A 25,925-nucleotide genomic window follows, 5' to 3' on the forward strand; every position below is an offset into this window, starting at 1 on the left:
TAGAGTGAGGCCCACGCTGGCCCTGTCTTTTTGTCCCAAGCTGACCCCTGCTCTCCTGCTTGGCCTCTGCGCTCCTCATCTGGCCTGTCCCAGCACCGCCGAAACAGGATACCTGTCATTTACTTTAATGGCCTTTGAAGGACGTGGCTAATCCCCTGAGCACTTCTCCCAGCAGAAGCAGTATAAAGGGGAAACAGGGCAGAGTGCTGTGCTGGCCCTGAAACTGTACCAGAGAGGGATTGTGTGTGAGAGAATGTCACCCCTCACAGCCGGGGCCGAGGGAGTGTGAGAGTCAGCTTTCACCTGAGCTCAGCCAGTTCACACACACACACAGGCACATCTTTCTGTTCTGCACACCTAACTCACTGGCACAGAGGGTTAGAGTAAAATATAGCCAGAATAAGGATGAATTTATGTTTCCATACTAGTAGTATGTCATTGAATTTGATATTGAATGCTCATTTGTCAACTGTTGGCATTATACTGCATGACCTGTGCCATGTGCTTGTTAAACTATCTTTGGTATGACAGTGTCAAAAGGGTGGTTCGCTAGAAGATGACACATAAAACAACTTAACCATAGCGTATAACTGTAAATCACTATATAAAAAGAGCCAGGGTCATAGGTTAGATGCATTCTGAAAAGAGAATCACAGTTGGAATGTTCATTATCACCTGGGAATTTTGAATCAAATCTATGTTGAGTAAAGGTTGCATAGTGTGTTTCTCTCGATACTGTTGTTATGTTTCCACTTAACTGACACTCTTAGTGTCTAATTAAAGGAAAGGTATCGACAATGAATATGACGTTAACTTCTTTACTTCGTCATCTTGATCCAAGTGCCTGTACGGGAACTTGAAGTAACCTTGCGTGACTTTATTATGATGTAGCATGCCATAGGCTAGACTCAATCACAATAAACAGATATCCCATCAGGATACTGTCATCTGGAATTTTCTAGGATTTGCACATGCCATTGTGCATTATCTGTGCCATTTAAAGCCACGTTCCGCTGCCCAATTCTTGAAAACGTAGGACAACAATAGAGCAAAATGTAAAGCAGGTGTGTCTCTCTTCTATAGAGGGGACTGAAGTCAAAGATCATTTCAACAATGAAATGACATAACTCTACCCACAGCCCCATATTTCGGTTACTGGCCCAACGCTCTAACCGCTAGGCTACCTGGGGCGGCAGGTAGCCTAGTGGTTAGAGTGTTGGGACAGTAACCACAAGGTTGGTAGATCGAATACCCAAGCAGACAAGGTAAAAAAAAAAAACTGCTGTTCTGTCCCTGAACAAGGCAGTTAACCCACTGTTCCTAGGCCGTCATTGTAAATAAGAATTTGTTCTTAACTGACTTGCCTAGTTAAATAAAGGTTACATAATAAAATATCACTGCACATTCCCTAGAACTTCCCTAAACTACAGGTCTATGTGGAGCTGTCCAGTGTGTATGGGACATGTCTGTGTGAGTCTATCCCAACACACACAGATAGCTCGGCAGTGAGTGAGTGTGGACTGATAGATTAAAAGACAGCAGGCAAATAATGTTATCAGGCCCATCGGCGCTCTCATCCCCCAAGAGGTCCCCAGGAATGTGGGAACAACAGGCGAGATCTGGGCAGGGAAGGAGCAAGCTCTGCCAACTCTTTTCTTCTTGTTCTCCTTTCTGTCAATCGCCCGTTGTTGTTCGGCGGGCTGGTCCGCATGCGAAGGGAACACAGACGCAGGTACATCCAGAATTCCTCTCACCATATTTCCATTTCCTTCATTACACCGGATATTGTACATCATTTACAGTGAGCTCCAAAAGTATTGGGACAGTGACATTTTTTGTTGTTTTGGCTCTATATAAAATGGGGGACTATGTACAAAAAGAGCTGTAATTTCAAAATGGTTCACCTGATATGGATGAAAATACCCTCAAATTAGAGATGACAGTATGCAATTTATCATCATAGTTATTGTATAATTTCAAATCCAAAGTGCTGGAGTACAGAGCCAAAACAACAACAAAAATGGTCACTGTCCCAATACTTTTGGAGCTCACTGCAAATATTTATATAATGCTCTAGTCAAATCAAATCAATGCAAATAGTCTGGGTAGCCATTTGATTAGATGTCAGCAGTCTTATGGCTTGGGGGTAGAAGCTGTTAAGAAGCCTATTGGACCTAGACTCCGGTACCGCTTGCCATGCTGTAGCAGAGAGAACAGTCTATGACTAGGGTGGCTGAAATCTTTGACAATTTTTAGGGCCTACCTCTGACACCGCCTGGTATAGAGGTCCTGGATGGCAGGAAGCTTGGCCCCAGTGATGTACTGGGCCGTACGCACTACCCTCTGTAGTGCCATGCGGTCGGAGTCCAAGCAGTTGCCATACCAGGCAGTGAAGCAACCATTGTGCAGCTGTAGAACCTTTTGAAGATCTGAGGACCCACCCAAATCTTTTCAGACCCTTGAGGGGGAATAGATTTTGTTGTGCCCTCTTCACGACTGTCTTGGTGTGCTTGTTAGTTTGTTGGTGATGTGGACACCAAGGAACTTGAAGCTCTCAACCTGCTCAACTGCAGCCCCATCGATGAGAATGGGGGCGTGCTCGGTCCTCCTTTTCCTGTAGTCCACAATCATCTCCTTTGTCTTGATCACGTTGAGGGAGAGGTTGTTGTCCTGGCACCACACAGCCAGGTCTCTGACCTCCTCCCTATAGGCTGTCTCGTCGTTGTCGGTGATCAGGCCACTGTTGTGTCTTCGGCAAACTTGATGATGGTGTTGGAGTCGTGCCTGGCCATGCAGTCATGAACAGGGAGTACAGGAGGGGACTGAGCACGCACCCCTGAGGGGCCCCCGTGTTGAAGATCGGCGTGGCTGATGTGTTGTTACTTACCCTGACCACATTATCGATCACGTTACTGTAGTCATCAGGCAGGGTGTTGTATAGATAGGCTATACACATTATTGTCCACTGTACTGCACACATGCATGTCATCAGGAGATAGGGTATTGTATAGATACTCACATTGTTTAAAAACACCATGCAGGACACATGTAAGTCCTCAGACAGACAGGGGGTTTTAGCATGTGTGTGGTAGTGGAGCTGTGTGTCGTAGCATATGTACCAGACTGTATTGTTTTATCCTGCTGAATTAGCTGTGGTTATGGTTATAAAAAAATATCCAACCGTTTTATAAAATCAACATCTATTACTTTGAGGAATGATCAAAACCGGCCAGAAATGACAGAGTTAAATTAGCCATGAGTATCTTTATTACTTGTTAGAATAGCTGGAAGCCAAGAGTCCCAGACAGTCTTACCTCATTTGAAGACAGAGTAGAACCAAAAAGCACAGGCCAAAAGGCTGGAAACTTTTCACTTTGGCTACTTTTGCTGCATTGAATGTCTCCAACATGTTGTAGACCTGAGAGATATTCAGGTAATGTTATTGCGGAGACTGAGATTTCATCAAGTTGGTGTGGGCTTTTTTCTGATATTCAGCTTTCATCTCATCTAAGTCTGGGTCCGAAGTTTGTCTGGGTCTGGAAATGAACGGTTATAAAGGAATACATTTTTTTTGTATCTATTTACTAAGAAAAGCAGTCAGCGATTAGAGGCAAAACAGTGTGTAGTGTGTACTGCTTAATACACACTGTACGTGTGTGTGTGTGTGTGTGTGTGTGTGTGTGTCTGCTTGAGGGAGCCACTCGGCTCTGCTCCAAGGAGATGTGTCTCATAGCTGTTTGGGTGGGATGAATAAATCATATTTGTCTTGTGAGATTTAATAGGTATGAGGCATGTCCGGAGACACAGGCCACTGCCCTGACGCTGAGCCGTGAGCTCCACAGCTGCAATACGGAGCCGCAGCTCTGGAGCACTGCTCTGGGGTGGCACTCACAGGGTCGTTAAAGAGACTGTAAATGTCCAGCACCAGTCAGTCCTGTAAACAGGTGAGGGCATCACACCATATGTATTTGAGCATAAAACTGACATTACCTTTTGACAGCCATATTAGCTATGGAGCGTGCAGTTATAAAAACAAAACACTGGTGTAAAAACCAAAGGTCACAAATTCCCCATCATACAATGTGGCTCGTTTTCTACGTGAAGCCGGTGTGAATAGAGTTTTAAATTAAACCAATATCCCTGAAGATAATTACATGATTATTCACCAGTCAAATGAAAGGTGAATGTGATGTGACGATACTCAAAGCATGTTTCACCTCTGAAGGTTGAAATATTACGTTTTTTTGTTGGTATGTTTCTTAGTTTCTCCTAGTATTGGAATTGGTTATGGTGCATTGATTTGGCATGAACATCTTCAGGGCTAGATATCCAATTCTATCCTCTCTCTCTGCTCTCTGATGAACAAACCGTTTGAGCCCTCCAGGATTGGAAATAGTGCTTTGAGAATTCTCCCCCAATTGGCTAATCAAGGTCTCCCATGCCTCTAAATTTGTTTCAGAGGGCGATATTTCAGCGGGGGTGCTCTCTCTTCCAGCTGTAATTCTCAATCACCCACCCGGTCGGTCATGGTATGGGGCTCTAAGGGGATTTCCCTGCCCTCTCCCTGCCCTTCCCTGTACCTCTCCCCTGCCTGGCCTTTGTCCTCTGGTTTCAGCGAGCAGACGCTGAGATTGAGCCTGATCAATGCTGCTTCCTGTCTGTCCCTGACCTCCCCCTTAGACACATGTTAATGGGAAAGACATGTGGCCACAAGCACCATGCAGCACCCTGACCCAAACAAGCCCTGCTGCCTGCTCCCTCCCTGCTCTGACATAAAATGCCTATCTTTGCTTTCATGTCATGATGTAACAGGGCCAATCAGGCACAGGCACAACATAAAGTCTACCTAAATCTACCCCTCTCTGTTTTCCCAGAGATCAAAGCTGTTTGAAAGCTGAAAGCTGAGCGGCTAATGTTTAAATTAGGATGTCAGAGTCACAGCATACCATTATACTGTGGACATACTGTATATCACTGAGACAAGTGCGACCGGGCTTCACGAAAAGTACCAAGTGTCGTGTATTAATATACAGTGTAATATTTAAAGCTGTTTAATATTATATCTCTGCTGTCTTTTCCCTTAGTGGACTGTGAGTTCATGTACCCTGACTCAATTACAAGCTCCTATGTGAAGGTAAGCCAGTCCCTTCTAGCCTCCCAGCAGACTGTGTCTCCTGTAGGGATCCCTTTCTGTCCTAACACTGTCACTGGTAGTTAACAGAAGATCAGGTTTCATTCATTAAAAAACATGTACAGTATCAATGAAGCATTTGCACATGATAGAATTATCAAGCTTCCAGGTAAATTCTGGTAATATAGCCGAAAGCACTGGGTCCCTGACAAGTCGTTCACCATCTATTAGCCAGCTAGCGCTAGAAACTAATGGGCCGCTCAATCTTGAGGTAACACTGTCAAGACTAATGCCACAGCCATCCAATAGCCATTCTCCATACTATACTGTACATGTAATTTATAAAATTCCCATTATGTTATGTACTTCTGTTATGTACCAATGCAATGCTATAGGGAACGTTTATCAATCATATTATAAAAGTAAATCTACTCGTTCAGTTGGAATGAACCAAAAGCCTTGACATTATTGGGGGTCTATTATGTGTTATTTCGACCAGGCAATAAATTCAACCATGTACAATATTTAAAAAACGGTTATGATCCACTCTTTTTTTGTGTGAATATTTTGCGGATCTCACATTACAGATCCCTGTCGACATACCTTGGAGACCCACTGTTGGGTGAACTCTTGTTGCCTCCGGTAACTTCATGCCTTCAGAGCTGTGTTGAGAGAGAGCGATGAACCTGCCAGTGACATGCTTCTGGCCTTGATCTGTCACCACAACGTCAGGCTGCTCTTCACCGCATGGCGATGTGGGTCGGCATTATACTACCAGGCTGTCAGCTTGGACAGGGACTGAAACCAGTTAGATGAGGATGTTTGTTATTGAATGGCCTACTAACTGATGGCTAGGTCAGCTGCTTGTGTTAGGGTTGTGAGGGTGTTATTTTCTTCACTCATTCTTTGACTTTATCTTATTGAGACCCACAAGTATAAAAGCCTATGCATTTTGGTAAGAGACGTTCCTTTCAAATGTTGGTCAGGAAACTAGTACTGCGTTTGCTCTGCCTTACAGTATCTTATCTACAGGTCAAGGAGAAAGTTGTGTGTAAACAGAGTGTCTGCAATTATTGTAGTTCTAGAAGAGAGTGTCCATAAAACGTGCAGGTGAAAGTAGTTATGAGAGGCAGAGCAGGACAGACTGATAGGTGTCTCTCCCCCCATCAGACACAGATAAGTCACAGACAATAATAGTTGAAGCAAATATTAATGATTTTCCTTATCCTCCATGTGTTTCCTACTGTAAAACCCTAATATCTGTAGCAGAGATCTACAGATGATCATATTCTGCGAATTCATTTAAAACGTGTGACCTAAGTTGAGATAAAAGTAAAAACTGTATGCTTAATACCAGAGTAATTCTACATAAAGAGTTGTCTGCCGGGGATCACTTGGACTGATTTCGATCTACCAACTAAATTATTTTCCCATGAAAATCTTTCAAGGTGTTTAAAGTAAGTGATGCTGGCTATGTCCCCTCCTTCCTTAACCATTCAGAGAGGCAGAGGCACACACACGCACGCACGCAAGCACGCACGCACGCGCACACACACACACACACACACACACACACACACACACACACACACACAGGCCTTTGCTAGGACCCAGTCCCCAGCTCTCTGAGGGGGTCAGCTCAGATCAAAGGTGCTGGTCACAGCCATTAGGCCCGGCAGCGAAGACCCAACATGAAAAGCTTGTGTTTTGAAAAGGAGGGCAGAGGAAAAAAAACAGGGCCCTCTCCATTTAAAAGGCAAGCTAACTGTGAAATAATTGAAAAGGTATGTCAATCAAGAGCAGGCGCCCAGCGGGAGCGCCCAGATTCCCAGGCTCTCTCCTGGTCGAGCACCGGGCCATGGAGGGCTGCTGAAGGGGGCAACCCAAGAAATTAAAGACCCAAAAAGAAGGTCTTTCACTCGACTCTGCTCCTTCCTTATCCCCTGCTTTTTAATTGTGGTGGGAGGGAAAGTCCCGACCCCCACCCCCCTCCAAGTCCAACAAAAAGCTTAGTCATTAATAAGATCTTGTCTCCCCTCCACCTCTCAGGTACTGTAAGTAACAAAAACTTATTGGGGGACGGAGGGGCAAATTGGAGTCGACATAGTTTTATGACCCCCCCCCCCCTTCTTATTACCAGCACCTACACCCTGTACCCACTCCCTCCTCCCATAGCATGAGTATGACAAAAGGAACCCTGTGAGAGTGTCTCTCGCTTCCCTTACTGCGTTTTTGTTTTTTTACGTCAGAAAAGGCTGAATGATCTGACGACGGGCTCACTTCCACAAAAGCTGGAAAGAATGGAAAGAGAAAGAGTAAAAGAAGACTGGGAAAAAGGCTTCTTCTATGCTTTAAAAAAAAAGGTCAGTCCACACTTGACTAGTCCTGTATAGCGTAGGACTTGCTAGTAATAGCAGCTTCGGATTATTGACAGCTCTGGCCAAAACATGTCAAAGGTTAGCAGATTCTGCCAAGGGCAAGAAGTAAGCAAAAACGACCTTCCTAATCAATATTAACAGCATGATTACAAATAGCTTCCTTTTCTTTAATCATTTCTTATTTTATTGCAAGTCCACATGCAACAATTGGTTAATATTGCATTGAAAAACGCAGAAACACTCATTGCATAATATGACACACATATTCTCACACATTACATGCGGGTCTACTGTAATGTGAGTACTCATGGTCATTAGCTTCACAAGTACAAATGAGGTCAATAAAGCCACACATTGGAGTAAGTCAGAAGTCTTAGCTGCAGTTGTTGCAGCTAGCCCAGTATTAGTGACCTTGGGAATGTAACATGTAAGTTTAGAAAAGGTGGTTAAAACTCTGCCGCCAGCTTTGAACACAATGACCTGACTTTTCAAAGGTGACTAAGAGTTACAGTATGGATCTAAGTGACCTTTATGGATGCCTGGTCAAGTGTCCAGAGACCAAGCACTTTCTCTAAGCAATATCAAATCCCCATCTCATGTCCTTAGATGCTGGTTCTGCTGGCAGCTACACTGCCATGTACGGACGAAATAACAGGTAATGAGAAGACAGAGAATGGTGAAAACGATTTGAGCATGGGTGTCGATGGAAGTCTTTTTCTCTCTGATATCGAAACAAGCGCAAAACTATTCTCACACGTGAGATATCCACGTGCCTGCATTTGATACTTCAGGGGAAAAGTCATTTTAACCACGCCGTGCCTTCAGTACATACTTTAGTCTACATATCAGAGTGAGGAGTATGGTAGCACCTACTGTGCCTGGAGCTCAGAGCAGCAAATGATGGCAATTAGAGGCAGCAGCACTTTCAGGCACCAGCGGTTTTCATTGGACTGGACAAGTCCCCATAAACCCACGGTGAGCTCCAATCACCAGCCGGCCTGGGCCTATTAGTTTATGAGTCGCTTGCACGCTCCCTGCCACCAAAACGCCCAGTGTTTGTAAACACAGCTCGTAAAGGGGACGTTGCCATCAAAGTGCTAACGTGCCCTTAAAGGCTCTGGGCTGGCCTCACCACTGCAGCTGTGTGAAACATGGGTCTCCATGTCCACACACATGTCAGAGAAGAAAGACTCAACAGCACCTGTATTTATTTACCCTCTCTGTCTCTCTGTGTGTGTGTCTGATGTGAATGACTTAACCTGGTAAGTATGGATAATGGTGTTAGCAGCTGGGAGTCTGTGTATCGCTCCATGCTGACAGGAAAGAGAGGAAGAGAGGAGATGCTGACACTGTCTTTGGCTATCTTATTTAATGAGGGGTTGGTTTCACAATGTCACTTAAAGGGATAGTTCACCCAAATGACGTATTGGTTTCCCTACCCTTGAAGCAGTCTATTGACAAGGTATGACAGCAATCCATGCTTTGGTTTAGTTTCCCTAGCACTGTTTCCTCATGTTACGATTTTAGCATTTGTGGTACAAATCCCATTCAAGTCATGGGACCGATATTAGCATTTTTAGCGCATCATGTTCAAATCATCTATACATTGCCTTCAGAAAGTATTCACACCTCTTGACTTTTTCCACAATTTGGTGTGTTGAAGACTGAATGTAAAATGTATAACATTTATATTTTTTTGTCACTGACCTACACACAATACCCCATAATGTCAAAGTGGAATTTGTCTTTCAAAGAATGGCAACTATTGGAAGTTGGGGGGAAAAGCAGACATTGAATATCCCTTTGACCATGGTGAAGTTATTAATTACACTTTGGATGATGTATCAATACACCCAGTCACTACAAAGATACAGGCATCCTTCCTAACTCAGCTGCAGGAGAGGAAGGAAACCGCTCAGGGATTTCACCATGAAACCAATTCTAACTATAAAACTGTTACAGAGTTTAATGGCTGTGATAGGAGATAACTGAGGATGGATCAACAACATTGTAGTTACTCCACAATACTAACATAAATGACAGAGTGAAAAGAAGGAAGCCTGCGCAAAATAAAAAATATTCCAAAACATGCATCCTGTTTACAACAAGGCGCTAAAGTAAAACTGCAAAAAATGTGTCAAAGCAATTCACTTTTTGTCCTAAATACAAAGTGTTATGTTTGGTGAAAATCGGATACAACACATTACTGAGTACCACTGTCCATATTTTCAAGCATATTGCTGGCTGCATCATGTTATGGGTATGTTTGTAACCAGTAAGAACTGGGGAGTCTTACAGGATAAATAAGAAATGGAATGGAGCTAAGCACAGGTAAAATCAGAGAGGAAAATCTTGTTCAACCTGATTTTAACCAGACACTGGAGAGGAGGTTGGGTTCACCTTTCAGCAGGACAATAACCTAAAACCAAGGCCAAATCTACAGTGGAGTTGCTTACCAAGAAGACAGTGAATGTTCCTGAGTGGCTAAGTTACAGTTATGACATAAATCTACTTGGAAATCTATGGCAAAACTTGAAAATGCTTGTTTAGCAATGATCAACAACCAATTTGACAGAGCTATAATATATTTTTAAAGAATAACAGGCAACTATTATACAATCCAGGCGTGCAAAGCTCTTAGAGACTTAACCAGAAAGACTCATAGCTGTAATCACTGCCAAATGTGATTCTAAATTGTGAGTACTTATGTAAATGAGATATTTCTGTATTTCATTTTCAATACTTGTAAAAATGACAACAACAAAAAATTCTCACTTTGTCATTATGGGGTATTGTGTGTAGATGGGTGAATTCAGGCTGTAACACAACCAAATGTGGAATAAGTCAAGGGCTATGAATACTTTTTGAAGGCACCGTAAATAACTTTGTTGAGCTTCACAATCAATAGCGGGGGCTCTATTTTAACAAACCTCACAATGGTAAATCTCAGCGCAGGTGGTGGCACTATAGGTTCAGGGGTGTGTTGGAAATATTTTTGCTATTTTCATTATCACACTTATCGGGCACTTGCTGGCTTTGGCGCAAAAGGGCTGTATTTTTGATGAATTAACAAGTTGTGGGTGTGTTGAGGCTTGGCCCGTCACTGGCCAATCAGAACGTGCTCCATGGCGAAATATGTGGTTGTATCAAGTTGTGTATTTATGGTCTTTTATGTATTGCCTTGGAATCAAATCCAATTTCAATGTTAGTCCGCTATAGTTTATTAAATGGCTTACAGAAATGAAATAAGAAAATATAGACTTATCTTTGCAAAATATGTTAAATTGAATCCCTTTACAGTCCACTGTAACGGTTTTCCTCCTCTTCTGAGGAGGAGTAGGAAAGATCAGACCAATGCACAGCGTGGTAAATGTCCATATTTTAATGAAATATAACCGAACACTGAATACAAAAGAACAAGAGAAATAAATGAAAACCAAAACAGTTCTGTATGGTAAAACACAGACACAGAAAACAACTACACACAAACCATAGAGGGAAAACAGGCTGCCTAAGTATGGTTCTCAATCAGAGACAACGATTGACAGCTGCCTCTGATTGGGAACCATACCAGGCGAAAACCAGAAATACAAAACATAGAACAAAACATAGAATGCCCACCCCAACTCACGCCCTGACCAAACTAAAATAGAGACATAAAAAAGGAACTAAGGTCAGGACATGACATCCACATTGTTCTAATCAATTGCATGGCTTCAATAGCATTCACAGGGGCTAGGCCAACAATAAATTGCATTATGGCTGAGCATGGAAATGCCAAACATTGCCAATAAGCAAGGTTAAAATCACTATTGATAAGGCCTAAAAAGATAATTAATAGTTCTAATCAAATTCGAAACCGTGCATGTCAGAGCAAAAACCAAGCCATGAGGTCGAAGGAATTGTACTTAGAGCTCAGAGACAGGATTGTGTCAAGGCACAGATCTGGGGAAGGGTAACAAAAAATGTTTGCAGCATTGAATGTCCCCAAGAACACAGTGGCCTCCATCATTCTTAAAAGGAAGAAGTTTGGAATCACCAAGACTCTTCCTAGAGCTGGCCACCTGGCCAAACTGAGCAATCGGGGGAGAAGGGCCTTGGTCATGGAGGTAACCAAGAACCCGATGGTCACTCTGACAAAGCTCTAGAGTTCCTCTGTGGAGATGAGAGAACCTTTCAGAAGGACAACCATCTCTGCAGCACTCCACCAATCAGGCATTTATGGTAGTGTGGCCAGACGGAGGCCAGATGGAAGCCACTCCTCAGTAAAAGGCACATGACAGCCTGCTTGGAGTTTGCCAAAAGGCACATAAACACTCTCAGACCATGAGAAACAAGACCCTCTGGTCTGATGAAATGAAGATTGAACTCTTTGGCCTGAATGCCAAGCGTCACGTCTGGAGTAAACCTGGCACCATCCCTACGGTGAAGCATGGTGGTGGCAGCATTATGCTGTGGGGATGTTTTTTAGCGGCAGGGACTGGAAGACTAGTCAGGATTGAGGCAAAGATGAATGGAGCAAAGTACAGACAGATCCTTTGGGACAAGTCTCTGAATGTCTTTGAGTGGCCTAGCCAGATCCCGGACTTGAACCCGATCGAACATCTCTGGAGAGACCTAAAAATAGCTGTGCGGTAACGCTCCCCATGGAACCTGACAAAGCTTGAGAGGATCTGCAGAGAAGAATGGGAGAAACTCCCCAAATACAGGTGTGCTAAGTTTGTAGCGTCCTACGCAAGAAGACTCCCCTGCCAAAGGTGCTTCAACAAAGTACTGAGTAATGGGTCTGAATACTTATGTAAATGTAATATTTCAGTTTTTTATTTTAAATAAATTAGCAAACATTTCTAAAAACCTGTTTTTGCTTTGTCATTATGAGGTATTGTGTGTAGATTGTTGATAGGATAAAAAACAATTGAAGCAACTTTTTTTAACAAAGCTGTAACTTAACAAAATGTGGAAAAAGTCAAGGGGTCTGATTAATTTACGAAGGCACTGTATAATATTAAACCAACGCAGACTATGGAGGGTTTTACGCACATCCTAACTTTTCACATTAACTGGATAAAGATCCATTTTAAAAAGAAACTGAGAATATCCATTATACCGTTGTACTGTTCCCAAATAGGCCTATGTTTTCTGAACATAATCGGAAACCATTTTACAGATCCGATCGCATTCACACATCTCCAGAGGTTGCATTGCAAGCGCAATGTTGTCACCCAAAAAAATCAGGAAGGTGAATCATTCTAATAAGTTTGGATGTAATACAATTAAATGGAAAACAGTACATTTTTATAGGTTACAGATATCTCTAAATACGAGTTTCAACGGTATTCACAGAGGTTCTCATCTCTCGTTTCATGATAGGAATGCCTACATCATGGAGGGGGTTTTACGCACGTTCAAAAATGGGACATGCATGGCTAAAATAATGTGGGCCTGCCTACAATGCTTAGATAAAAAATAAATGTCAGTGTTATGTATGGTACTGTAAGTTGTTATGGTTAACGACAGTGTGCTGCTTGACGGTTGAATGGGTTGTCAGGATGAGTGGCACATGTCATTCAACGAGAGAGTGATGTGCAATGTGAAACTGTGCTGATGTGTGTTCTTTGACAGATTTCTTTTTTACTCCTCTCAAATTTGATATTTTAATAAAGCTTTGGTGATGAAGATTTATTTCCAAGCGGTCTCGGGAGCCAAACCCTTTATCGACAGTCTTGACTACTTCACGATTGCATTGGGCATATTTTTTTAAAAGCCTTCATTGAGGCTATGCTTGGTTTTTAATCAAATAAAACGAAATGGGAGAAAAGCATTAGTTTCTAAATACGAAGTATACAGGCACCAAAAGCACATTAAGCTACTCTTGTTCCATGCGCATATGGGCAGTGTGCGTCATAGGCTGCGTTTCCACTGTCAAAATTCATGCCATAACCTACTGCGTTACCGCTAAATCAGCTTTTAGTTGCAAACTGAAAACTAACGTGCGTTTGACGCTAGAGCGGTCTTAACGCCAGCCGAAAATAGATGCCTGGAGGTGCGTAAAGATGGCGGCCCTCATGCGCTTACCGCTGTATTATACATTGTTCTTCGTTACTCTTTTTTTGTATGGTCATTAGCAGGGTATACAAGACCCCAACATTTGCTTCAATACGCTGGCATTTTGAAAAACTGAAAAAGTACTGATTTATTGGCACATTTCGCGCACCGTAGTAAAAACAGTGAGTGGATAGTGCTAAAACAATGACACCTGAATTCTGTCTTCATGCACTTTCGCCATTATAGATACTGTGCTTTTGATTTGGACATGATGCGCAACAAATGCTAATATTGGTACAAATACTTAAATGCTTAACATAAGCATGTGAAAACAGTGACAGGGAAACTAAACCAAAGCATAAATTGCTGTCATACCTTGTCCATAGACTGCTTACAGGGTAAGGAAACCAATGTGCAATTTTGTAATGTGGTTTAACTATCCCAATAAGTGGGATGATAAGGATTTCCCCTGAATAAGAATTTCCCCTGTCCCTAAGACCATTACTCCTTTCTGCTATTATCATACAATACCATTGAATGATCTATCCAGATCCAGGCAGGTGGAACTAGAAAATCCAGCACAGCAGTTTGAATTCTGATCTGAGACTGATTATTTAATCCCCAAACATATTAAGTCAACCGTTGCTGCCAAGTACACATTTTTCCTAATTTCTATCCAAACAAAGTCTGGATTTACATAAATAAACGGGGGAAAGATTGCAGTGGCTGGAGAGTAGCACCTGCTCAGGACCCTGGGGAGGGCGTTTATTTTTATCGCTGGATGGGTTTTAACCAGGAACCCTGCTCGGAAACTCACTCGCTGCCCCCTTCAGCACATGTTGTTCTGCATGAGCAATGCTGCACCTCTGGTCTGGGCGCTTTGCGAGTTTACGGCTCCTGCTTCATTTCCTACTGGCATGGGGTCCACATCTCCTTCAGCACCTTGATGTGTTACAGTGTTTACAGGCCCTGTCCAAAGGCAACAGGCCATTTATTGGCCTTGTTTCCTTTTTCAGCAACATCCAGAGGTGCCCATAGGAGGAGGAAAAAAAACATCATGTTTCTCAACATGTTTTTCTCCTCTAAACTGGGTTTCCATGGCTGGTGGTGTCTGTTGGGAGGGATGTGTGTTCAGATCAGATAGCAGGCCACATCAGGGTACCTTTGAAGGTGAGACTGTCCAAATAAAGCCAGCAGGAGTTATCCAAGGGAAATGCATATCCAGCAATTAGGTTCTATTCAGGCCCCCACGGTAAGGCCCTTAGGTCATTTCCAAAATATTTGTGTCTATCGTCATGACAATGGCTAAGGGCCTTTTGTGTAGACTAAAACCAGATTAAGACCAAGCTACATGGGACTTGTTTGCAATCTGTGCCCAGAGGAAACAATTAGCCTGCAGCACTGCCAGATCTTTCATGGTAAAAGTGGGTAAGAGGTTGGTGTAAGTGGCCATCAGACGCTGCTTTGTGTCTCCCTGGTAAACAACACCGGCTATCATCCGGGTGGAGTGTCAGTGTCAGGTCTGGGAGGATGGCACTCCTTCCCTGTGCAGGCTGGGACCCAACCCATAATGCCCTTTGTGCTGTATGCTGCAGTCAGTCTACTGAGATGGTGTATACTGAGTGTACAAAACATTAGGAACACCTGCTCTTTCCATGACATAGCCTGACCAGAGGAATCCAGGTGAAAGCTAGGATCCCTTATTGATGTCACTTTTTAAATCCACTTCAATCAGTGTAGATGAAAGGGAGGAGACAGGTCAAATACGGATTTTTAAGCCTTGAGACAATTGAGACATTGATTGTGTATGTGTGCCATTCAGAGGGTGAATGGGCAAGACAAAAGATTGAAGTGCCTTTGAACGAGGTATGGTAGTAGGCATACCGGTTTGAGTGTGTCAAGAGCTGCAATGCTGCTGGGTTTTTCATGCTCAACAGTTTCTGTATCAGCCAACTTGACACAACTATGGCAAGCATCGAAGTCAACATGGGCAAGCATCCCTGTGGAACTCTTTCGACACCTTGTAGAGTCCATGCCCCGACAAATCTTCTGAAGGCAAAAGGGGGTGCAACTCAATATTAGGAAGTTGTTCTTAATGTTTTGTATACTCAGTGTAGATACATCAGGCCATGGTCGGATGCACACCAGTGAGCTCGGGAAAAGGTTTTTGAATGGCAAATCTTTTTTTTTTAACTTTAAAACAATGTCTTAAGAGTAAATAGATTTTTTCCTATTGAATATTGTTTTTGATATGTGTTTGAAATGGTGGATTTTAATCATATATCATATTTCTGTATGACATACACAGCTTATTTTCAAATGTATTTATTTCTCTGCAGTCTAGTCATTCTCAGGGAGCCAATTGTTGAGGAACTGCATCGTAGATGATGTCTCTTCACAAAGGGAATCGTTTAAATGGACCATTGTGCATATTTTTCTCTCGTCTTGGGAATAAACTCTCCCCAGAGCATATGGCCGTCTGGTTTCCTAATCGGTAATGAATGGCTTTTGATGGGGAAACTCCCCTGTTCTAACAGACTCCTGATCCTTCTTTTTCAGGTCTAATGGAAATCCGATCTGTCAGTGTGGGAGTCGTGGCCATCAAATCTGTCAGCACCGGGCTGTACTTAGCAATGTCCAAAAAAGGCACACTCTTTGGATCGGTAGGTACACCTTGCAACATTGTTTCTCAAGACACCCTGGGGGCCAGGTTCTAGCTAGGGGACCCTGATGGTTCCTACAAACACGGATCATTCCATTCAAGTGAGTCTTCAAGGTATCCACTAGGAAAATCCACAGCAGGCCAGAGTTGCAGTATCAATCATGGCTATACACCCGGGCCAAGCCTGATGATAGCTACAGGTGATGTTCACATGCATGACTTGAAGTGAGGCTTGTTCCACTGCCAAAATAGATGGCTAAGAAAAGGAAGCTGAACTGAGATTACAAAATAGGAATTTGTGAAGGTCTAGAGTGCCGTCTGCACGCAGTTGTGCTCACACACAGCCAGCTCTCTCTTTCTTTCTTTCCCTCCCTCTCTTTCTCTCTCTCTCTGTCATGTAATGAGGCTGCCTATGCCGTGGTGTCTAAGGGCGCTTATTCAATCTGTATAGCGGAAGTTCAGCGTTACAGTGTGATTGAAATTTAAAGGCAATGTTTCCGCGTCAGCGGAGACTGCATTCCCGGTAAACGCTGAATATGTCGTCTCAACCAGAAATTACCTTTACATTTCTATCGTGCAATCTGTAATGTTTCAGTGATACAGACTGAATAGAGCACTAAGTGTTTTACAGCTCAGAGAGAGAGAGAGAAATCTGGAGCTGGCAATCCGTCAGTACTGTGAAGCTGTGATGAGACAAGTTTGCAGACAGTTATTTCACCCTGCCACCAGTGTAAATAGGACATAGATTAACTCAATCAGCCTACCAAAGCCTCTCCATTCACTTCCCACTGAATCCTCCCTAAATGATCATTAAGCAGAAGAATCACGCTAGGCTGATGCTATCTCCATAAGGGCCCTGTGATCCTGGACTGATAGAGGCCTGTAGAGGGGATTTCTCTAGAATCGGTTGTCACGGTCACATCTTTTAGGTCATACTCACTTACAGATAAGTAGCTCAACCACCCGTGGCAAAGTGGAGAGGGCTTTGTTGCCTAGGCTGTGCATGTATATTGACACAAATCACTGCTTCTGTTTTTAGCCTCAGAAGTAGATAAAGGAAGAAACAACCAACATGAAAAAGCATGAATCTGATGGTTTGTTATGCTTTTTCATGTTGGTATTTCAACATCCAACTATCTTCTTGACCATGGTCCAACCATAACAGTCACCTACTTATATATATTTTTGCCATTCACTGTGATTGGCCATTCACTTTGAACACACAACAAAAGGCTCCATAACAACACAGCAGCATATTGAACATTTGAGTACAATAACAGACATAGAGCTTTGTCCCTAGCTCAGAGGTATGTCCATGCTGCTGCTGTTAGTTAGTCCTTCTAGTCATAATAAACACCTGCCTCTCCCCTCTCTCTGTTTCTCTCTCTCTCTCTCACTTGCAGATGAAGTACAACCCTAATTGTAAGTTCAAGGAGCGCATCGAGGAGAATGGCTACAACACGTACGCCTCCCTGCGCTGGAAACACGGCGGCAGGCAGATGTTTGTGTCTCTGAACGGTAGGGGGAAGCCCCGGCGAGGCCACAAAGCTCGGAGGAGACACCCCTCCACCCACTTCCTCCCCATGCTGCCCTCATAGCTGGACAACAGGGCTCTGCTCTGCTTTGCAACCAGCCCACCACAGTCCCAGTCCATCCAACTAGTGTTGTTGTTATCAAGATAACTATTGATGATGTTATTATTATTATTCTATACATCCCCTCTCCCATATATGTACATTTGTTGGGGTTTTATACACAATTTTGTTTGTCGAGATCACAGTGGGGGCATAATACAGTACGTTTAAGTTATTCATTTTTTAGTGTAAGGTCCAGAAGTAAAGCTGCTAATATTGTGTAAATACAGCATGTCTATTATTATTATGATTGGTTATCAAGCTGAGGGATGACATTGATGACGCTCTTCTGTGTTCAGGAGTCATTTTGACACCACCGTATTCTGCAAAAGTGTGTAATTGAAACATGCCCCCCCTTTAAAGGGTACGAGAATTGTCTATATATTGCCTCCCTCCCATCCCTTCATTTGTGACTCTACAGGAGACAATGCTTTTCCTTGAGTGACCTTACAATATGCTATTAAAGCAAACAACTGGTGAAAGAAGCCTGACAAACAGTGAACAGATTTGAACATTGATTTAGGTTGTCAAATATGTTCATCTGAGCAAGTAACTAAAGCATTTGAGAGAGGACTCTCTTAAGATACTGAATTTCCTTTACAATAAAAGGACTCTTGCACTTGACTGGACTTCAGAGGGGACAGAATTCCTTGTTGACGAAAACATTTGGACTGAACGTTCAAACCCATGGATGTCTGCTATAAGAAAAAAACATAAACTGACGACATCTGGCTATCGGTTCTTTTGGGTTTCTGAAATGAGTGTGTGAGCTCTGCAGAAGTCCCACTGGGCAAAAACTAGTTAAAACAATGTTGTTACCACATCATTTCAACAAAATAATTCAGTGTGATGACGTTGACTCAACGTGAAAACTGATTGGATTTGCAAAAAGTCATCAACGTAAGGGAATTTAGCCATTTTCCACCTAAATGTTTACCTAAATTCAATGACATGGTGACTCAACCAAATATAAATCCAAACTAGATGCTGAAATGACATCTGTGCCCAGTGGGGTGTGCTTCAGCCTCCTTCTCTCATTCAATAATCCTACACCACTAGCTCAGGGGTCAATCTTTGAAAGTGGGACTCATGACATTATCTCTGATATGTCAGTTCCAGAGTCCAGTAGTAAAATGCATACGGTACTCCGTTTGAAACACGTTGAGCATTTGAGGCTGTATGTACACTTCTTCACAGTGCTAAGACTACCCATTCATTTCTAACGTATGGTAACTGGTTATTGCATTATCTTGTCAGGTCTTGTTACCATTTTCAAAAACCTGTTGCAAATAGAACTTTTAATATATTTAAGCCTTTTTGTACCGTATAACAGTTGAAGTTGATGTTATTGCCTCCATTTTGTGTCTAGTCTGAAAATCCTAACTGTATTCCATTCCATATTTTAGTCGATACTGTGTGTTACTGTAATATGGCACCTCCTAACATCACAATCATCATCTACTGAGCGGTCAGCAATGACAAGTGTCTACCAGAACACCCGTTTCAACTATCAGTCAGCTATTAAGCAGATAATATTGGTCTGTCAATTGAACACTGTCATCATAACAACATAAGCGAGTGCCTTGATTCATGTTCAGCCTGGTGAACTTCAATAAAATGCACCTAAGTTACACCATTTTCAAGGAGTCACTTATCTCCATCAGAGTTACATCATCTGCATTATCATCATAACAACATGAACATTCAATGCTGTAGTGGACCTCCCCTGACTTGTAAAATACTTGTGCCGATGAGCTCTTCAATGGGCTATCATGGGTTTTTAATCACAATGAAGGCCTGGTAGCATGGGAGGCCATTGAATCTTTTCACCCTGCAGATTGGAAAGATGGGGATGAATGGCCTCTATTGGGGGGGAGAAAGGCTAACCTTTCAGACTGTCAATGTGACATTTCTTTGAAGGGAAACATGTCTAGTCAAATAGCTTAATGTCGCTCTGCTGTTCGATCTAAAGGCCTGCCAAATAATTGGATGTTGGTGTGAGGGTCTAAGGAGACTTTGAGTGTGTGAGCTCTTTTGTTTCCAATACCCTTACAGTTTTACATCTTTTGAGTTGAAGACTTGGCAAAAGGTTTCCTGTGTCTTAGTGGGGGACATTTCGGCAGCGACCTATATTGAATCTTTAGAGTGCCACATGCCAAATCTGTAGGGTCTTCCCAGCAAACCAAAATTGGTTCTGTTAGGCTGCAGCAAATATTCTCATAACATGTAAACTGTCCAGTCGAGGTGAAGATTATGAAATGTTTGTATAAAACATTTGCCTGATGTTACAAGAACATTCCCAGAACAAATTCTGTCTGTTCTGTAAAAATTTCCAGAATGTTCCATCAGGTTGTGGGAACAGTCTAGTGAGAAAATGGTGTGATATGTTCCCGAAACACAAAATCTGTCTAGTTGTGCGGAAGATTCTACAATGTTTATTTTAGGGTTCCAAAAACATTCCACTGATGTTACAACAATGTCCTCAGAACACATTTCGCCTGTTCTTTAACTGATCCCAGAATGTTTTATTAGGTTGTGGTAATACTGTAGATATGTTCCCAAAACACAAAAACGGTCTAGTTGTGCTAACATTCAGACAATATTTGTATTAGGCTGCACAACACATTCCTTTGATGTTGCAGGAATGTTGACAGAACAACCTTTCTGAGTTCTTTATGAATCTTGAAGACAAGAACAGGCGGGGCAGGAGGGTCTGGGGGGTGACTGACAAGCAACCTTAGTTGCTAGTGGGGTGGAAGGGATGGGAAACATGGTTTATGGAAGTGGGGGGTGGGGGAATGGGATGGGATGGGAGGTCAGGGGTGGAGGCCCACTTTCTTTTTTGTTTTCTTTTCCTGTTTATACTGAATTTATTATTACTTAAACTCTATGTATTTCTTACTTTTCTTTTGAGTAGCAGCCCACAGGTACATTTGATACAAACTGAATATATAATTGAAATGGATATTCTACCTGTAACCCCTCCCCCCCAAAAAACATGCAATCGTCAGCTCTGCAGACAGCTCATTAAACCTCTGCAACACCAGGGGACAGCTGCAGCCTTGTGTTCCCCCCCCAGTCAAATATGGTCAATAAGGACAAAGAACCATTTCTGAGTTATTCAAATGTTCCCATCCTTTTCATAGAGGCAGGTGGCCTAGTCATTAAAGCATTGGGCCAGTAACTGAAATGTTGCTCATTTGAAACCCTGAGTCGACAAGATGAAAAATCTGTCCATCTTCTCTTGCACAAGGCAGTTAACCCACATTAAACAACGATGCCCAATGTGTCAGCCCCCAACACTTTTCTGATTCAGAAAGATTGGGTTAAAAGTGGAAGTCAAGTTTTGGTTGGACCTTGTGAGCAATTGGCGATACAAATAAATGGTATACATTTCATTTAATCCTTTAATATGCTGCATACTTGCAACATTGTATTTGATTATTATTTTCTTTATCACGTGGTGAACGTCTTGTGAAATGTGATTTTAGTTGGATAGAGCTTCCTTGAAATAACTTGTACTCTTGTGTATTCATATGCTTCTTAAGTACATTTTACATGAGTCATTTAGCAGACACTCTCATCCAGAACGACTTACAGTAGGGAGTGCATACATTTTCGTACTTTTTCATACTGAGTCAGAACAGACTCAGAACCTTAAAACAAAATAGGAAAACAATTGTACCTTTTCTCAATTTCAAAATCACATTTCATAAGACGTTCAACACATGATAAAGAAAGGAAATTCAAAAAATACAGTGTATGAAGATGATGGGATTTTTTAAATAATTCGTTCTGTGTCCTTATTGACATATAAAAACATTTAAAAAAAATAACCACAAGGCCACAGCTATCCCCTGGTTGTGCAGAGGCTTAGTGATCTGAATGCAGATCGGAAAATTGCACATATTCTTTAACCATATTTATTTAGGGAGGGAAAAACTATGAAATTGAGGCTTAGATATACTCTACTAAATCCAGTCAAATGCAGAATTTAGACTGTAAAAAATAAAACATTGTGTGAGAATTGACTGTTTTAAAAAAAAATGCACCCAATATAATTACTAACTTGAGACGCTTGATATGGTCCTCCCTGGCTTATTTTTCATGATCTGAAAAGCAAAAGGGATCCTAGATCAGCACTCGTACTCTTGGATACCTTGTAAATATGTGACTCATTTCAAGAAGCTAGATCACAACTTCACAGAAGAGGCATTTTCATGTATTTATTTTAATTATTAAAATTAGTTTTTGAGCAGAAATTCCTTCTGGAACATGTGAACTTTGATGTACCTTAATAACAAACTTGTGTGTCATCTGTAATTATGAATAATATTATTAAACTACTAGCCTAGTCGGTTTAGCCATGGAAAAATACAGGAACCTTCTCGCTAGCCACGATTGGCTGAGATAATGAATACAACCTTACCGTGAAATGCTTACTTTCAAGCCGTTAACCAACAATGCAGTTTTGAGAAAAAGAAGAGTTAAGAAAATATTTACAGAATAAACAAAAGTTTTTTTTTTAAGTAACACAATAAAATAACAATAACGAGGCTATAGACAGGGGGTACCGGTACCAAGTCAATGTGTCGGGATACTGATTAGTTGAAGTAATTGCGGTAATAAGTACATGTCATGTAGGTAGGGGTAAAGTGACTATGTATAGATAATAAACAGCAAGTAGCAGCAGCATCAAAGCAAATAGTCTGCGTAGCCATTTTGTAAATTTAAAATGATTTTTACACCCCTTTTTCTCCCCAATTTCGTAGTATCCAAATGTTAGCAGTTGTCTCATCACTACATCTCCCGTAGGGCTCGGGAGAGACGAAGGTTGAGAGTCATGCGTCCTCCGAAACACAACCCAACCCAACCAAGCTGCACTGCTTCTTAACACAGCGCGCATCCAACCCGGAAGCACCGTGCACCTAGCGACCTGGTCAGCGTGCACTGCGCCCGGCCCGCCACAGGAGTCGCTAGTGCGCAATGAGACAAGGATATCCGTACTGGCCAAGCCCTCACTAGCCCGGATGACGATAGGCCAATTGTCATTCGCCCCATTAGCCTCCCGGTCGCGGCTGGCTGCCATTTAGGTAGGTTACCTTGGCATTCTTGGGCACAGGAACTATGGTGGTCTGCTTGAAACATGTAGGTATTACAGACTCGGTCAGGGACAGGTTGAAAATGTCAGTGAAAACACTTGCCAGTTGGTCAGCACATGCTCGCTGTACACGTCCTGGTAATTCGTCTGTCCCTGCGGCCTTGTGAATGTTAACCTGTTTAAAGGTCTTACTCACATCAGCTATGGAGAGTGTGATCACACACTCGTCCAGAACAGCTGGGGCTGGCATGCTTCAGTTTTGCTTGCCTCGAAGCACACATAGAAGTCATTTAGCTCATCTGGTAGGCTCGTGTCACTGGGCAGCTCGCGGCTGTGCTTCCCTTTTTAGTCCGTAATAAGTTTGCAAGCCCTGTCACATCCGACGAGCGTCAGAGCCGGTGTAGTAGGATTCAATTTTAGTCCTATATTGATGATTTGCCTGTTTGATGGTTCGTCAGAAGGCATAGCGAGATTTCTTATAAGCGTCCGGGTTAGTGTCCCGCTCCTTGAAAGCGGCTGCTCTACCCTTTAGCTCAGTGCGGATGTTGCCTGTAAATCCATGGATTCTGGTTGGGGTATGTACGTACAGTCACTGTGGGGACAACATCATCAACGCACTTATTGATGAAGCCGGTGACTGATGTGGTATACTCCTCAATGCCATCGGATGAATCGCGGAACATATTCCAGTATGTGCTAGAAAAACAGTCCTGTAGCTTATCATCTGTGTCATATGACAACTTCCTTATTGAGCGAATCACTGGTACTTTAGTTTTTGCTTGTAAGCAGGAATCAGGAGGATAAAATGATGGTCAGATCTGCCAAATAGAGGGTGAGAGAGAGCTTTGTATGCGTCTCTGTGTGTGGAGTAAAGGTGATGTAGAGTTTTTTTTCCTCTGGTTGCACATGACATGCTGGTAGAAATGAGGTAAAACGGATGTAAGTTTTCCTGCATTAAAGACATGTCTATGTCCTGGGAAATGTTCTCATTACTTACAACGTCACGCTAATCACATCAGCGCACGTTAGCTCAACCATCCCGCGGGGGGAAACACCGATCCTGTAAAGGTTAAAGTCCCTGGCCACTAGGAGCACCACCTCTGGATGAGCATTTTCTTGTTTGCTTATGACCTTATACAGCTCATTCGTTGTGGTCTTATTGCCATCATTGATTTGCGGTGGTAAATAGACAGCTACGAAAAATATAGATGAAAACTCTCTTGGTAAATAGTGTGGTCTACAGCTAATCATGCGGTACACTACCTAGACACAAACCAACACCCCTCGTCTTATCAGAGGTAGCTGTTCTGTCTTGCCGATGCACGGAAAACCCAATCAACTGTATATTATCCATGATGTCGTTCAGCCACGACTCTGTGAAACATATGATATTACAGTTTTTAATGTCCCATTGGTAGGATAGTCTCGAACGGAGCTCATCCAGTTTATTCTCCAATGATTGCACGTTGGCCAATAGGACAGATGGTATAAGTGGGTTACCAATTCGCCAACTAAATCTCACAAGGCACCCGGATCTGCGTCCCCTGTATCGGCGTCTCCTCTTAATGCGTATGACAGGGATTTGGGCCTTATCCTTCGCCTCCGGCTTGTTAAAGAAAAAATCTTTGTCCAGTTCGAGGTGAGTAATCACTGTTCTGATATCCAGAAGCTATTTCGGTCATAAAACACGGTGGCAGAAACAGTATGTACAAAATAAGTTATAAACAACGTGAAAAAACACACAAAATAGCAGGAGCCCGTAAAACGGCAGCCATCCCCTTCGGCGCCATTCTCTCTATGCAGCATATAAAGAGGATGGGTTAAGTGATGGCTAATAACCCAGTTACCAGTATGTCCCTGGGTTAGTTATGTCTAAGAAGACTAAAAAAGAAGCGTGGAATTCCTGATTGACCATACTGCCATGGCTATATATTGAAAAAAATAGGATGTACGAGAGCCCCCTGTGCCGATTGTCAATATATGAAGTGTAAAAAATATGGTTGTGTTTGTATGAGTTAATGTTGTTCAAATGTCCTATGAAATTAAAAATGTTCAGATACTCAACGTGTGTTTGTAAGATTAAATGCTGTTCAAATGATCTATGACTGAAATTAAAATCCTATGTGTCTCTACATCACCTACAATACAGTCCTCAAATGAGATTTGCCATTAAATCCGGAGAGAAAGATAAAGGATATGTATTTAAATGTTGTGGTAATATTAGGAAAAACTTAAATATAAGATGTCCTTGAAATGTTCTGAGGATGTCCAAGACAAGGTATTTTGTGTGAACATCAATGGAATATTATGTTCAACCTAAAACAAATATGCTATGAACTTATTTAATTCTCACATTAAGGGAATATCCTGTGCAAACTAACTTAAACATTGTATGAATGTTAGGAGAACTGAGCATATTTTGTGTTTTGGGAACCTATATTTTGTAATGTACCCAGACTGTTCCCACGCCCATGTTCTGGGAACCTTTAAAGAACTTAGAAAGGTTGTTCTGTTAACATTCCTGCTACATCTAAGGCATGTTTTGTGCCACCTGATAGAACATTATCTGAATATCAGCAAAACTAGACAGCTTTTGTGTTTTGGGAATATATCTCTTGTCCCCACAATGTTCCCACCAGACTGTTCCGACAACCTAATTAAACATTTTGGGAACCTTTAAAGAACAGAAGAAATGTGTTCTGGAAATATTCATCAGGTGAATGTTTTTTTGCACCCTAAAATAAACATTGTATAATCACCCGCACAACTGGAAAGTTTTTGTGTTTTGGAGAAAATATATTTTGTGATGTCGCCACAATGTTCTCAACAGACTGTTCCCACAATCTAATGAAACATTCTGGGAACCTCTAAAGAACAGATCAAATGTGTTATAGGAACGCGTAACATCAGGTGAATGTTTTATACATGTTATGAGAAAATGTTCCGCTACCTAAAGAATGTTCTGGGAACTTTC

The 25,925-nt window shown here is 42.2% G+C and overlaps 1 protein-coding gene across 1 annotated transcript in view; it reads left to right on the forward strand.

The window, feature by feature from the left end:
* Nucleotides 1-19,482, forward strand: part of LOC139410147 (fibroblast growth factor 22-like) — a 44,903-nt gene extending 25,421 nt beyond the window's left edge. The window contains exons 2-3 of the mRNA XM_071155591.1: nt 16,114-16,217; nt 17,620-19,482. Coding sequence (XP_071011692.1) covers nt 16,114-16,217; nt 17,620-17,814 — 299 coding nt within the window. The 3' untranslated portion in view covers nt 17,815-19,482. The remainder of the gene's footprint in view (nt 1-16,113; nt 16,218-17,619) is intronic.
* The last annotated feature ends 6,443 nt before the right edge of the window (nt 19,483-25,925 follow it).

Source organism: Oncorhynchus clarkii, chromosome 5 (assembly GCF_045791955.1).
Source record: "Oncorhynchus clarkii lewisi isolate Uvic-CL-2024 chromosome 5, UVic_Ocla_1.0, whole genome shotgun sequence".
In the NCBI taxonomy this organism is placed as follows: Eukaryota; Metazoa; Chordata; class Actinopteri; order Salmoniformes; family Salmonidae; genus Oncorhynchus; species Oncorhynchus clarkii.